We start from the raw sequence: 15,149 nt of genomic DNA on the forward strand, positions 1-15,149 counted from the left end.
TCTCTCCTGCCTCCATCCCCGGCACAGCTGCGCCCGCCTCCTCCTCCCGCTTGGCCAATCATATGCACCGCATCCCTCTTCCCTCGCGCGCCAGACGCATGAGAGACAAGCCTTGGAGCGAATGGCGCGGTGGCTGAGGGCATCCTTTTATTGGCTCACAGGCTCTTATCGTCACGTCCCCCAACGAAAAACCAACATGATATTCCTCTGATATTCCTAAAGGACTCTAAAGTGTCAGTGATTGTTGTGTATAATATTGAAATCAGCATCATATTCATGTCTTAATCAGACAGGGACGTTATTCAGTACATCATATTTCCCATCTAGTGTGCCATGGATCAGATGTCACAGAAGCCTGCTATAGGAATTATTATTTTTTGTAGCAAAACTAAAAGAGAAACAGGAACCTCAGATCATAATGTAGACACTTATATAGAAAATAAACTTCAACATGTTAATGTGATTTTTCTAAAACCCATCTAACTGTGAGACTGCATATTTTAGAATTGGTTGCACATTTTAAGCTACAGGTAACATAAATTGTTGGCACTATTCAACTGATTTTTTCCCCAGAGGAACAACTATTATAATTCAAACTATTAAGGCTGGTGAAGGTCTGATGGATTACTCTGAGTCAGTATGCAATTGTTAGTCTGTGCTGTACTGAAACAGTGTCTGTGGTGTGATGCATGGAGCCACAGCAGCATCAGCAGCAGCAGTGGAGGTAGCGCCCTCATATGGACTCTGCAGGCGCTGCAACATCTGCAGCAGAAGTGCAGTGGGAACACGATGTCCACCTCCCCGCCATCTCCACTGTAAAACAACACGAGGCATGAAAACATGCACAAATCCTGTTTGTTGTGTAAAGTTCATTATATAAAATTTATTTTTAATGACAATATCAATGCAAATATAGCACTACAGTGATTTCCAAGGTACACCGTATCTTACCATATCAATATAGTATGGCACTCATATAATGGCCACTGTTTTAGAAGACACACAAAAACCAACAGCTTCTGTAAACTATTTTTGGAAATGATACCTAGGGTTCCATATCAGTCTGTGAGAAGGAATCATAGTTAGGTGATTTACTCGGTATCTGGACTTAAAGTGGGCACAATAGTCAGTATCATTGGGGACATTTTCAGTGTAAGGAATCTCTGCATGCATTGCACTTGCCCATTTCCCTCAACCTGACCTGTGTTTGTTTGAAAATGGACTCAGTAAGCTTGAAAAAACCTGGACCCTCAAACACGAGCAGGTGGGAACTAAAAACAAAAAGGCCAAGCAGTGACTCTCAAACATTTAGATAGGTCTTCTTTTCACTGGGTGTACTGTACTGTACAGCTTGGTGCTAACTATCATAAAAACGACAACAACCAAGAGACATTCAAGTGCCTTAATACTATTACAGAAGGGCTCACTCTTCAAGGTACAAACTTCATTTCACGTGGCTTTCAGAAATAAAACAAATATGTAACAATAACCACTATATTAATAATGTTTCTCATGGTCACACCATGTAGTTGAATGAACAACACCAGTAGTTCAAGATAGCAGCAAAGTATTCAAAATGTCAAGACAACGAGCCGTTGAAATCTGTACACAAATAAAAATGAATGTAGAAAAAAGGGTATAAATAAAACAATAACACAGCTTAAAGGGAGTCTTGCATAAATTTAAATAAACAACTGTTGGACTGTGCCTTTCTTTAGAGGGCTTACTGTTTATTAGTAGAACTATAAGTAATGCATGGACTGGCTGCAGCAGATAAAGTACTTAATTCTTTTAGAAAAAACAAGTGAACCAAGTTATGTTTATACAGTATATGCTACATAATATGTATTGATTACAAGTATGAAAATGGAAATAATTGCTACATTTTCAATACAGTTGTACATATCTATTTACAAGACATTAGGGTTTAATTTCTCATGAGCGTATACCATGTTTTGTGCAGATTGTTCCAGCATTCTGTTTGAGGTGATCAATACTCACAGTTTTATCAGTTGCACCATATTGTACAGTCTGTGTTGATGGGTGTCAGTGCTTGTTTTTCTGTGTGGTGGAACAATCACTAATGTGCATCTGTGGATAAGCATGAGTGATGAAGTTTTTGTACCATTGATCTGTATCTATATTTGGCTGGACTGCACAGTATGTGCCATCTGTCGCACCACCTTTTTCGAACTGTACCCCAAGCGATATATTCATCTTTTTATACAACCACATGTTATCATAGTGAAGATCTGCTGTATGTAAAAGTCGGACATGATCATCTCTACACATATTCTTTTACAATACTGTATGTCTATTGTGACATGCAGAGAATGACACAGTAAATATGACTTATTCAAGTCTTAGATATGTATGTTAGGCTAGTTGACACAAGTTTTTAATTATGTTGCTCCGGCGTTGGGAGCATATTGCTATAAAATTGCAGAAACGTTGAGAAAGTAAATAGATTTACATTACAAATATGCAAACAGATACAGTAGGTAGCTTTCACTCCTCAGTGATGATTATTTGCATCCACAATGACAATCTATTGATACCAAGACATCTCATATGCATTTACGATTTTCAAGAAACACTTCAAAAACTTATCAATGAGTCTGGCCTTTTCTCATCCACAGAGTAGTTTCTATGCGTGTTGGAGAAAATATATGATTCCTTTATGTCTCAAGTAGTCAGGAGGAAATTTGGCAACACCAATCTAAGAAAACATCCCACCCATTATTAAGTTGGGGTCTTCATTTTGTGGCAATAATACTGGCGTTTTGTGGCAAAAAATCATTGGCAATTAGAACACATCGAGAAGGACATAGTACAGAGCAAGTACAAATCACCCCGGTAAGAGATTAATTTAGTCTGATTGTAATACTTCCTTTCTTCACCTCTTTTATTGGCCTTTTTTTGTTTTGTTTTCCCAAATGAGTTCAAAGTCTCCAATAACCTTCATCACTGTTCTCAGATCAGTTTATCACACAAAACTCTTTCGTTCCTCTGTGGTAATTATGCGTTCCAGTTACTGAACCCATTTTACTCTCCTCCTCAGCCATCTTCAACTCCTCTGTGTGTTAGTCTCTCTTCAGTGCTGTACTTGCTGGCCTGTCTTTCCACCTCAGATAGCCGTGTCCCACACGACGGCCTGCGGCCTCTGGCAGGGTGGCGTGCCAGTCTTACGAGGCTCAGGTGTCCGTCTCCAGCTAGGGAGGATGGGCATGCTGTCCTGCTTGCACAGGCTTTTGTCAGGGCGCCTGTGGGCCTTGATCTCTTTGCACAGGCAGCGTTTACGCTCGATGACTTCCAGCAGCTTGCCGTCTCTCTGGCTCTGCGTTGCGGACGGGGTGGTGCCCCCGCTGACAGGAGGCTGTCCCTGTGCCAGCTGGGCGAGGTGCTGGAACTGCAACTGCAGATGGTGCTGTTGCTGAAGCTGCTGAAGCTGCTGCTTTAACTGCAGCTGCTGCTGGTGAAGCTGAAGCTGCTGTTGCTGTCGAGACACACTGGGACTGCTGGGACTGCAGGGCACTTGAGGCTGGGCCAGACCATGCAGCTGAACACATTGGGAAAAAGTCAAGTGAATTTATGTGGTGTTTAATGATATTACAGTATTTCAGTTTCTACATGCATAATCACTGCAGTGCTGTCTGCAGTGACAGCCAGCCCTTGCACAGTGAATAAAACTGCAGTTCCTGTGAACAGCCACGAGGATGCGGCACTGCTTCATCTATCACAGGTTGAGGGAGGGTCAACCAGCCGCATGAAGACCGTCTCTGCAGCACACTCAAACTGCGTCAGCACTTGCTATGCAGCCAGAATCTGGGCAAAATGTGCTGCTAGAAGACTGCAGCTCATCACTCCAAAACACAGTACAGCATGTTCTATCATCCACTATTCTCTCTCATTTCCTGATTACATATCAGCCTGCGTCATATACCTTTGCAGCTCTTATTCTTTTGAGGCAGGCCAAAGCCTTATTCTGCTCAGTGGGCATATCTACCAGCTATAAATAGATCTGCAGGAGCACTGTCTCTAGCAGAAGGGGAAGTAATAATGAGACCAATATTAATGTTCACTCCCAAATCTACCATGAATGAAGTTAATAGAGTCTAAAGTTACATGGCTGGGTGTTATATATTAACCTGATTCAGGGCTTCTCGTGCTGGTAGGCTGCTCTGTCTCTGGACGTCTCCTCCACCCACCTGTCTCACTCCAGCAGCAGAGGAGGAGCGGCCCAGCCGCCCCACTTCTGCAAAGAAACAAACATTACACTGTGTGCCTGATAATGAGAACACTGGCATATAACTTTTCATTTTAACACACAGAGCTGTGAATGTCTAATGACACTCATGTGAGTTGAGGCTGAGCTTTTGTACACTGTGTGCTCATTATATTTTAAGTTACTTGACAACTATAAAGTAACCTTATGAACAATGGAGCAATACAAGTCTGCTTACACACAGATTTGTTCCTGTGTCACTCTGTCAATGTTAATCTGTCAGCTGGGTGCTTTTTATTATCTTGTAAACAGATTTCCATTGAATGTATTGTAACAGGGTCACACAATTTAATTTTGGTAGTGACCCTAATCTGCCTGTTCCACTATTCAAAAATGATTGTTCATTCAGACTTAACCATAATATCAACCTGATAAATCTTCTACTGAAATATTTGCATGGAAAAAAAAGACTGTAACACAAAAGCGACAGAAGTGATGTCACTGAATGAAAACTACATCTGATTGCAGACAGCACTGGTTGAGTTTGCACTCTCTGCCTGCTTTATCCTGTAATATCACTTTTATTACTTTACTGGCAAAATAAATTGCACCCTGTCTGTACATGTACTTAGCTCATATTACCTTACTAAACTCAATTCAGTTATAAAGTGTTTTAAACAACCAAGTTTGGGGCCCCATAGGACCAGAGCTCATGAATATATGTATGCGGGGATGTGGGCCTGTTTATGGAGCACTTCTTTTATTGGCTTTGCTTCAAGGTAAGAATTGCACTGATTCTCAAGGTAAGCAGTGTCTCTGTTTCTAGGGAAAGGCCTTGAGTGCAGATGCAAAGAGACTGACAAAGGGACACAGAGCTTCAAGGCTAACTTGAGTACAAGAGGATGCAATGGAGGCGGAGTTGTTATTTTTTTGCGACAGTCAGAGAGAGAGAGAGCAGAGGAGAGGAGGTAGTCTCTGATTCTTCCAATTTTAGGAGCTCCAGAAGAAGAATCCCCATGTAAATCCCCTGCTAGTTCCTTTCTAAATAGGATGTTGTGGTTAGAGGCTATGGCTAAAAGATTATGAACACTTCCTTACCTCCATTGCGACAGGCAGGGAATGTCTGGCAGGGAAGAGGCAGACCAACTCTGGGCAGGGCTCTGAAACCTGGGCTGCTATCCACACCAGCCAAGGACTCACTGTGACCAAGCGCCCTGCTGGTGGCACCACTGAAGTGTACTGGGATGCCTGAGTGGCCACCTCGAGACCCCATGCAGAGGTCGTCCTTATCCATCCTTAATAGGGCATCAGCACTGCCATTCCACGCACGCCCTTCGTCTTCTGAGACACAGAAAGGAACAGAATGAATATTTCAAAGAGTATTTAACTTAAAATGACCTCAAAAGCTTTTTTTTACTCTGTATTCAAAATGACCTCTGACTTACTCTCTGTCTCTCTGCTCCCATGGCTGAAGGACAATTTCCTCTGCATAGGCCAGTAAGATCCATCATCTGCAGCTAAGCTGGCACTGCTGTCCCAGGGCATGAAGCCAGCTTTCGAATGGAGCGATGAAGACCCTCCATTACTCTTGAATGCCCCCTCACCCACACCAGTGAGACTTGATGGCTGTTGCAGAGACGGCGTCTGAGAGCTTCCTCTCAGGCTTTCGTAAGCTGGCGGTCTCCGGAAGCCACCAGAAGGGTAGGTCCACAGCAGGGGACTGTCCGAAGAGGGAGGCTTGTACGCTGGCAGGCCGTGAGGAGTGTGAGAGCGAAGATGGGGGCGAGAATGAGGACGCTGGGATGAGGACAATGGCGTAGGGGTTGAGCTGGTGCTGCTTTGAGACGTGGAGGAAATGTGATCCTGTAAGGAGTAGGGCCCTCCATCCCTATCCCAATCCCTGTCTCTTTCCCTGTCCCTGTCCCTGTCTCTATCTCGGTCTCTGTCCTTATCTCTTTCTCTGTCCCTGTCTCTATCTCTGTCTCTGTCTCTGTCCTTGTCTTTTTCCTTGTCTCTACCCCTATCCCTATCCCTTTCTCTATCTCTATCTCTATCTCGGTCCCTTTCCCTATCCTTGTCTCGGTCCCTGTCCCTGTCCTTGTCTCTGTCTCTGTCCCTGTCCCTATCCTTATCCCGCTCTTTATCAGACTTCAAGAGGAAGCTAACAGACTTGCCCTCCTTGCCTGTACTTGAGGTTTGGGTCTGCACTGTGGCCTGGTTTGAAGTCTGAGAACCGCTCTTGCCTGGGGCGGGGGAATCTCCTCTCTCTGGCTTGCGATAATGATGGTAGTGCGAGGGGCGATGGTGAGGGTGGTGGTGGTGATGAGAGAAAGGGGAGGTGGATTTGGAGGAGGGAGGCAGAGGTGTGGAGTGGCTCCTGGCTCTCAGTCCAGGTGCAGGGCCTAACTGGGCCTCTCTGCTGTGTTTGTCCTGCTGGGATGCACTTCCTCCTGATGATTCCTTTGAGCCTGACAGCGATGAGGGAACATTAGAAGAAGTTGAGGAGGAGGTGCTGGCTTGAGTTGTCACGCTGGATGTTTGAGTTCCCATTTTAGCAGTAGCAGACTTGTTTTGCACCCCGACCCCGCTGGAGGCTGCTGCTGGCTGAGGGAAGGCAAGCAGTGGGGGTCGGTGCTGTAGGAGATTGGGGAAAGGGGCTGGGATCTTGGTGTTGGACTCGGGCTCTGATTTACTCCCTTGCAGCAGATAGGGAGTAGGAGCTCGTGGAGTGTGTGGACTGGTGGAGAGGACCTGGGGGATAGGGGTGGAGGACGCAGAGGAAGGCAGAGGAGATGAATGGGAGATTGACACGGTAGCTTTGGGTTTGGAATAGGAGGGAGAGGAAGAGGAGGGGCGTGGCAGGGAGGAGGAGCTGCTGGAGGATGAAGGGGTGACATGGAAGTGTTTCGAGGTTTTCAGTTTCTCATGTTTTGCTGGGAGGTGTTTCTGGGACTCTCTGTCCTCTTGCAGCGGGTATTTCATCTCCTCATAGATGGCCTCACTCTGGTCTGAGTCAGAGTCAGGCGTGGTAGCCACAGGGGTGACAGGGTGGGGGGTGGCTGTCTGGCTGTCTCTGGTAAACACTTGGCCCACCATCTCTATATAGACTGGTTCATCCTCCCCATCTCCTGTCTGAATCTGAGAGTCTGCTGCCTGGAAAGGCAAGGATGTGGCAGAAGCAGGCACACGTGGAGGAAGAGGGTCAAAGGAAAGCTGGGTACTGGGACTTCTCTTGGGCTTCAAAGGAGGCACCTTCTTTCCTCCAATCTCTCCAGAGTCAGACTTCTTCATGGCTGTAGGAGAAAAAAATGCATGTCATGAAGAAAGATCATTTTCTCTGCAGAATATGCACCTAAAAACACATTTCTTACCATTTTTCTTCTCTGAGTGTTTGGACTGTGAGTGAGAGGACGAAGTAGGGGGCGGCGTATCAACAGATCCTCTGCCATCAGTGGATGAGGAGCTCAGGCGAGTGCTGGGGTGACGTTTGGGTTTGGCTGGCGGGCAGCGGCCACCATGTTGGGATTGGGTGTCAGAGTAATCTCCATTCTCCAGACTCGTATCCCCAGCACCTACAGCATGGCAGGACTGTGAGCGCGGCGCCATGGCGGAGGCACAAGAGTGAGGGGACAGGTCCTGGGAGGCCGGCATGGTCATAAAACCCATCCGGAAGTGCCGGCGAAAAGAAGCCAAGTCTCTGACTTTGCCAACAGTGGCTGAGGGGTCGTTTTGGTTGGAGCTGCAGTTCGGAAATGGGATTGGGAAAATATGGATGTAAGAAAAATATTGAAACATGAGGAAATCATAGTTAAGTGCAAATACATTCATGTACTAGCTTTTATATTGACCTTCTTCTTTCCTCACTCTCTCTTTGGTCTTCAAACATTGCCTGTGCAATAAAGAAATGCCTGCAGGGCTTTCACAGCAAAAAGGAAAGCCCTGGAGGCTCCTTCATCTTTCGCATTCACATATCTTTCCATCTAAATTCCTCCACATCTGCTTCTTCCTCAAACACATTCAATTAGGAAATCAATACCCTGCCAAAAACAAAGTACTCGTAGTGTACGCTGCACTGCTGGAATTCCCTTATTCTTCATATCTTTATATCCTCAGCCCACATCTGTAGTCTGCTCTCATGATCGCCAAAAGCATTTTAATCTGTTTCCATGGGAACAGTTGTGATTTTCCTGTGTTTGATAGTTTGTCTTTGAAATCATCAATGATACGAGCTCGCGCAACAATAAATAAAAATGACACAGAGAAAAATCAGACAAAATATTGCAGTGTGGTGCCAAACTGAACAATACAGTTGAATTGCATTCCTTCTTTTGGTGAACTATGAAATACTTATTTATGTGTTCAATGTATGATATACCATTTACTGTATTAACCCTGTGGGATCCAGATGCTTATTATTTTTTTTTTTATCATCATGTCTATGCATACAACTCCATAGTCTTGCTTGCAGTTTACAAGAAGCAAAATAACTTATTCAAAAACACACTGAAGTATTAAATTTAAAGGGCATCACAAATAGGGGAGACCGGGGTTGGTTGGCACACAGCTAGTTTATGTTCCTTTAAACTCAAAAATGTAGCATCAAAACATTTGCTTTTGACCCGCACTCATCTACTGTGTTAAAATATCTGAAAGTCTAACTATTTTGTTGAGGATAACATTTCGGTTTTATAGTATCGGAAGTAAAAAATTTGTCTGTGGACTAAACGTATTATAAAATGTGCTAGAGATTACCTCTAGTTAATAGATAAAGGAACCAGCTACAATTTGACATAAGATCTGAAAGTCTATGATGAGTGATGGTAACATAATTTTAAGACCTGTATTTTAAGAGATTATAACTAATTTGAAAGTTCAAAAACAATGTTTACATTGTTGGTTAATTATTATAATTCTGAATGGTCAATGGCAAAAGTAATTTGACATACCTACTGATAAATTGCTTAAAAAATGTTGCTTGGTTTTAAAAATGGGAAAATATTCTATTAAATGTTCATGTTTTATGGTTCCTGTTTGAATTAAATGTTCAAATTGTTTTTTTTCCCTGTGATGGAGCCGGTTGGCACAAATGTACAACTAGACTTTAATCAGACTTTAGAAATATTTGTGTACAATAAAACATATTTATTGTACATATTTATGCTGTTGGTTAGAATATTTCAACATAAATTATGCCAGAGAAGAGAGAAAAAAAGCGTGCCAACATAACCTGGTCTCCCCTACGGCCCAGACCCTCAAATTATGTAAAATTATTATTGTAAATTATGGACTGTGATCCAGGAAAAAAACTCAGATGTGCTAAGTTGCTGACAGTTTTAAGTCGAGCACAGATCAGGCACCAGTGTCAGAGGTTCAAGCTGTTGACATAAAGCCGTGAGCTCTGATGTCCCGCTGAGTTCATCAAAGGCTTACAAAATGGCTTCTGATAACCCTCTGCTTGCCTCTCTGCTTTAGAGATAGGTGCTGCAATGGTGTGGTGTCTCAAGGGGTGTTGTGCTGCTTCACCTCACAGCAACACAAGACAGGTCCCTTTAAGCTAACTGTGATTGAACAGGGTTGAAATACTTTCCCCTGTAAAATGCACTTTTCATTAACGAGGCTACTGTGACGCTATCGTATTTCCACAAAATGTCAGAAAAAAGCGGAAATACCGTCACAAGGAGTTTAAATATAATTTACTGCAGCAATGCGGGAAGAAATCACAGCTTCATCAGGCTGATTCTTATTCCAGGTTTGTGTTGATCATAGCTCAGCCACAGGGAGCACATCTGGATATCCACATCTGTGTCTACACGTTTGAGGCTGCAAGAAATTGTGTTTCTGAGTGTGTAATTAAACAGCTCAAATGCACGATTATTCTGTGATTCATTATTGTACATAATGGTGACACATGACTACGGGTCACGCAGCTCTCCCTTTTAGATCATTTGCGATTTCCTGTGGGGCAGCGAAGCACAGGAGAAGACAATTGGGGCTTACAATTTGCAGTCAACATTGCAAGCAGCAGAAGCAGAACTGAGGCGGCTCATCACGGAGAACACAGAGGCTCCTATTTTCTTCTTCGTCAAATCACTGTGTGAGGCAGTGTGCGAGTGCCTGAGTATCTCTTTTTATGTGTGTGGTGTAGCAACAAAGTGTGTTTGCATCTGCACAAGTATGTTTGTGCCCTTGAATGCCTGTGGAGATGTACTTGTGACTCCTCACAATCGACATAGATACTACAGGGCCAAAATTAGCCCAGAGCAGAGGCTGGGCAGCTCCTTCTGTCTTGTTTTTCTTACTTCTTCTTAAAGCAGGAGAAGCTGTCCTCAAACTGAGACCAAAGACAATCTGGACTCTCACCACTGTATTTGCATCTCCTTCCTGCTGCTTTATGTTGTGCGCCTGACTTATAGTAACTGCCACTTAAAGCAGCAGTTTGGCATTTTGGGAAACACGCTTATTTGCTTTCTTGCCGACAGATAAATGACAGATAAAAAGACAACTCTCATGGTTGTCAGCTTAATATGAAACCAGAGTCAGCAGCCAGTTAGCTTAGCTTAGCATAATTACTGAAAACAGGGGGAAACTGTTAGCCTGCCCTCCATCTCTAAGGCCCCTGTTTACACCTGGTATTAATATGTGTCTTGGATGACTGCATGACAGGTGAACAGTTCTTAGTACAGGTGTCAGTGTGCCAAATGTGTCCTCAATGCGTCTTGAAATCCAATTCCTCAGACCACATTCAGAAGTGGTCAGGGCCACATATGGTCACATTCCTTAAGCAGTGTGTACAGTAACGTGTCCTAGGCCACAGTGAAGGACCACCTACTCAGCTGATGTCCTTAGCTTATCCAACTCCCTTCCAGATAGGCTTTGGTTGCTGCCGTTAAACAGGTTAGACACAGTGCTGAGGGACGGTCTCCTGCCGGCTAAACGATCAGTTCAACGTCTTCCCAGTTAGAACGAGCTAACACAGCAGCAGCTGTTAAGCAGGGCCAACACAGTGACACTGACACCGAAACAGCTTGATTTTGGCATTATATCCGTTAATAACCGTTAGCTAACAGTTAGCCCTGTCACAATGTGTGCAAGTGGACTCTCACCAACTGTCCCCAGTGCTGCACTCACACTCGTGCAGCAGTACAGCATGACAAACCTCCCACCAGTTAAAAGCAACAACATATTCTGTCTTTGCAAAATGAAATGATGCACGTATTTATTTTCATAGAGCGGAGAAGTGATATCCAATCACAAGTGATCACTCAAGACTCATGTGGAGACACATCCTAATGCCAGGTGTGAACAGACAGACTTAAAGGGAAATTTCGGTTTATTTCAACCTGTCTCCTATCGTCCTATCGTCCTTGTTTCAAGTGACTAGTGACATAAAAATAATAGTTAGCATGTTAGCCGTTAGCCTAACAAACATGGCAGCACACCGGTAAGGTAAGACAACACGTTTACATGTCGTTTTCTATATGTTCTCTGACATTTATCCTAACGATATGAGGCGGTCTTTGTGGAAAAAAAGCTTGTTTAGTGTTTAGTGCACTTGAAGGTTGCCCGTTCACTTACGTTTTAACAGGTCTGACGCTACTATGCGCCCCGGCTGTATCTAGGCTAACGGCTAACATGCTAACTATTATTTTTATGTCACTAGTCACTTGAAACAAATTTAGGACGATAGGAGACAGGTTGAAATAAACTGAAATTTCCCTTTAAGGCTTGGACATACTGTCTGCACTGAACATCCACAGACAGCTATGGATGCCCAAGCAGTACTAATCACAGTACAACTGAGGGTCCGCTTCAGCCTCCAGCAGTTAACAGAGAGCTGGGAGGTGAGGTTACCGTCCTACTGCCAACGTTAGGCAAAACTGAAACTAAGAAAACACTGAAAACACAGAAACTACGGATTTGCCTATATATACAGCTGTCGACTTGTTATTGGGAATCACCTAAGACAAATGTTTCTACCAGTGTAAACAGGGCCTGAGTCTCACTAACTGAGGAGGTTGTTGTTGGACTAGTAAGGTACCAGGGAGCAGTAACTTTCTGGGAATGTTGCTGGCTAATGATGATGACAAAACTCAAGAAGTCGCTGCTCCCATCCAAGAAGTGGTCCCTTAAATAACATATATTCAGGATGAATAAGTGTTGTTTTTTTTTTAAATATTAAACTATTTCTGTAGTTCTTCATTGACTACAGTAAGAACAATGTTTTCTGCTCTGGTTCACTGTTTAAATGAAATTAAATCTGTTCTACAGGAAGACTTGAACCTCGCTGATTCAGGACAGTGTAGTGGTTCTTATTAATTACTGGTATGATCTGATTGATTTTCTAAAATCATGACTGTAGAGTTTAATCAGTAAAGATTAATCAATATGAAATATTTCAAAGCTTCTTCTCATCCTGTCTTGTTTTGTCCAAAGTGCAAATCATGAATTTATCTGTCCACATAAATTTGAGGTATCTCCAAATAATTTCTAACAAATGTTACACTTCACTCAAGAACAAAAACCTCAATGGCAGTCACATTGCATGAGGTCAGCCGCCGCTCCTCTGTCACATACTGAACATCACCTTTGCTAGATTTATCTTTGGACAGACTCTTGAACACCACCTCCTCCTCAGTGTGCAAGATATTCCCAAAAGCTTTTAAGACTGTGGTGATAAAGCTTCTGCTGAAGAAATCCAGTTTAGATAATTCTGCCCCTAGCAGCTACCGTCCTATTTCTAATTTACCTTTTTGGGGCAAAGTTTAAGAGTGGGTTATGTTTAAACAGCTGAATGAGATTATCTCTAAAAAAATATTATTTTTGAGAACATCCAATCTGGTTTGAGGGCAAATCAGAGCAGTTAAGTCGTGTCTTGTTAAAGTTTCTGATGGGTTAAGGTTGAGCAGCTGACATTGAGTGTGTAGCTGGCCCCATTCTGTTGGACCTTACTGACATATCTGACACAATACACGACACTTTAATTGATTGCCTTAAGTTATGGGTTGTCTCTAGCGTGGATTTAAACTAATCTGATTTTTCTTCTGACACCGGAAGAAAATTACATGAAAAGTGAAACTGCCTGGTGGTTTGACTCAAAGCTATAAAGCAAAAGCATGTCTATTGATTCTTTTAAGAATATTACAGTAGTATTGTTTGCCAGACTGTGACGCACACAGGCACCTCTCCAGGTAGCCAATGAATAGGTTTTCCATTCATCTTTATTATCACTGCATATCCACACAGATAAAAACCTACTGAAGCTTCAGCAGCAAGAAAATCCGTCTGTCTGAAAGTCAAGTCAGGTTAGACGTTGACTTTGACTTTCAAGTTCTTTTTTCTGTTTATGAGGTCGCACTGACATAATGAGGAATACATTCACATTCTGCTGCCATGACAGCCGCAATAAATTGTATTCATAACAAACCTGAATAAGCTCAAATCATTCAGAACATGTTTTTCAAGGCCTGAAAGTGCTTTGAAACATGTGCTTAAGATGTTGAGCTTTGGACAACAAATGCTTCTCTTCTGTGTGTTTGATGTGTCTATGAAAGGAACATAACAGGGATGTGAATCTGGCACTATTTATCGCAATAAACAGGTGGCAATTCGATGAACTGATACAACCTGAAAAATATATATCAGAAATGTAAAGATATCACTGCTTTGACTCTGTTTCAAAACGACAAACAAAAAATTTTCTTTATCTATTTAACATGGTCCCATATTCATGTGCACATCAGGTGAACCCTGCTTGAACAACAGTCACGTTCTGAAAGTAGTTTCCTGTCAGACATTAATAAATTCACATATCCATAAAGGAAAAATAACAACCTGAAGCTGCATTGTCTCCTGGCATTTAATTTTTTTCCCCTTACAAACAGTAATACATAACTCAGAGACACTCTGTCCATCCCTACAAATACATTTGATCCCTTCACTTCAGCCCTGCAAAGCCAACATCGACCTCCTCATGAACACTGAGCAGACTGCAAGTTATTTCTCCCTGCTTGGGTTTGGACTACATATGGAGAACCAAGAGAGGCAAACTAATGGTCAAACAATATTCAGAAACACTAATAAACATTTGTAGCAAAACGTTGCCATAATGAGCCCTCTGTCTGCAGTGCAGGGATGTAAACAGATAACCACCGAGAATACTTTTGACCAGTTACGCATGTCAGTGTAAAGGTTTATTTCGCTGCTCCTCAGGTTACTGCACTGTGCACAAACCAAGTCTGGTGTGAGCTAGCTAGCAACACTGCTCATTCTGTGATTACCACTAGTGATCCCAACCCTGCAGCGTTGCTATGGAAACATTGTGCCCACCCTGCAGTTTCCCCCCAGGTCAATCCAGTGAGTAAGCAGCTGTACTGTTAACCACTGTTAGTTCTGTTAGTGCCATGGCAGTGTCAACACAGCTAGTCAACAGCTAGCCGCCACCGAGACAGCGTTACCAGTGGTGATTATGAAGAAGCTGCGTGCTATGGGTTAGCTCGGTGCAGAGCAGCAAAGGCAGGCTAACCAGTGGAAACCGCAGGCTGGGCAGTGGACACTGTTTCCATATGTAACATGGCTAGAAGGCTGTCCGTCAGCAAAGCCAACAGAGAGTTAAATATAAAGCAAGACATTTATATCAAAAAGCATTACAGTGAGCATGGTTACATGCGCACAATAATCAGATAACTGGGAATAATCAGGTAATGGTAATAATCCGATTTGACAGGTTTACGTGCACTTCAATAATCTGATAATCAGAAAAACCTGGTTTACATGATTCAGTCCTTCAGTTGGATTTCTCCCCATGTACATGACATAAAACTCAAACTTCCTGTTACAGTAGGTACTCATATCCTTGAAAAACCTCTAAAAGTACGCAAGTCATATATTTGCAAAATAAAGCACTCATCATGCTGACAGCTTATAT

The 15,149-nt window shown here is 43.0% G+C and overlaps 1 protein-coding gene across 3 annotated transcripts in view; it reads right to left on the bottom strand.

The window, feature by feature from the left end:
• Positions 1–1,703: 1,703 nt before the first annotated feature.
• Positions 1,704–15,149, bottom strand: part of nyap1 (neuronal tyrosine phosphorylated phosphoinositide-3-kinase adaptor 1) — a 37,625-nt gene continuing 24,179 nt past the window's right edge. For all 3 annotated transcript variants that reach the window (XM_033610467.2, XM_033610468.2, XM_078172640.1), the window contains 5 exons: positions 7,597–7,964; positions 5,671–7,518; positions 5,324–5,566; positions 4,149–4,255; positions 1,704–3,559 (listed from right to left, as the gene is read on the bottom strand). In XM_033610467.2, the coding sequence (XP_033466358.1) occupies positions 3,128–3,559; positions 4,149–4,255; positions 5,324–5,566; positions 5,671–7,518; positions 7,597–7,964 (2,998 nt within the window). In that variant the 3' untranslated portion in view covers positions 1,704–3,127. The remainder of the gene's footprint in view (positions 3,560–4,148; positions 4,256–5,323; positions 5,567–5,670; positions 7,519–7,596; positions 7,965–15,149) is intronic.

Source organism: Epinephelus lanceolatus, chromosome 11 (genome assembly GCF_041903045.1).
Source record: "Epinephelus lanceolatus isolate andai-2023 chromosome 11, ASM4190304v1, whole genome shotgun sequence".
In the NCBI taxonomy this organism is placed as follows: Eukaryota; Metazoa; Chordata; class Actinopteri; order Perciformes; family Serranidae; genus Epinephelus; species Epinephelus lanceolatus.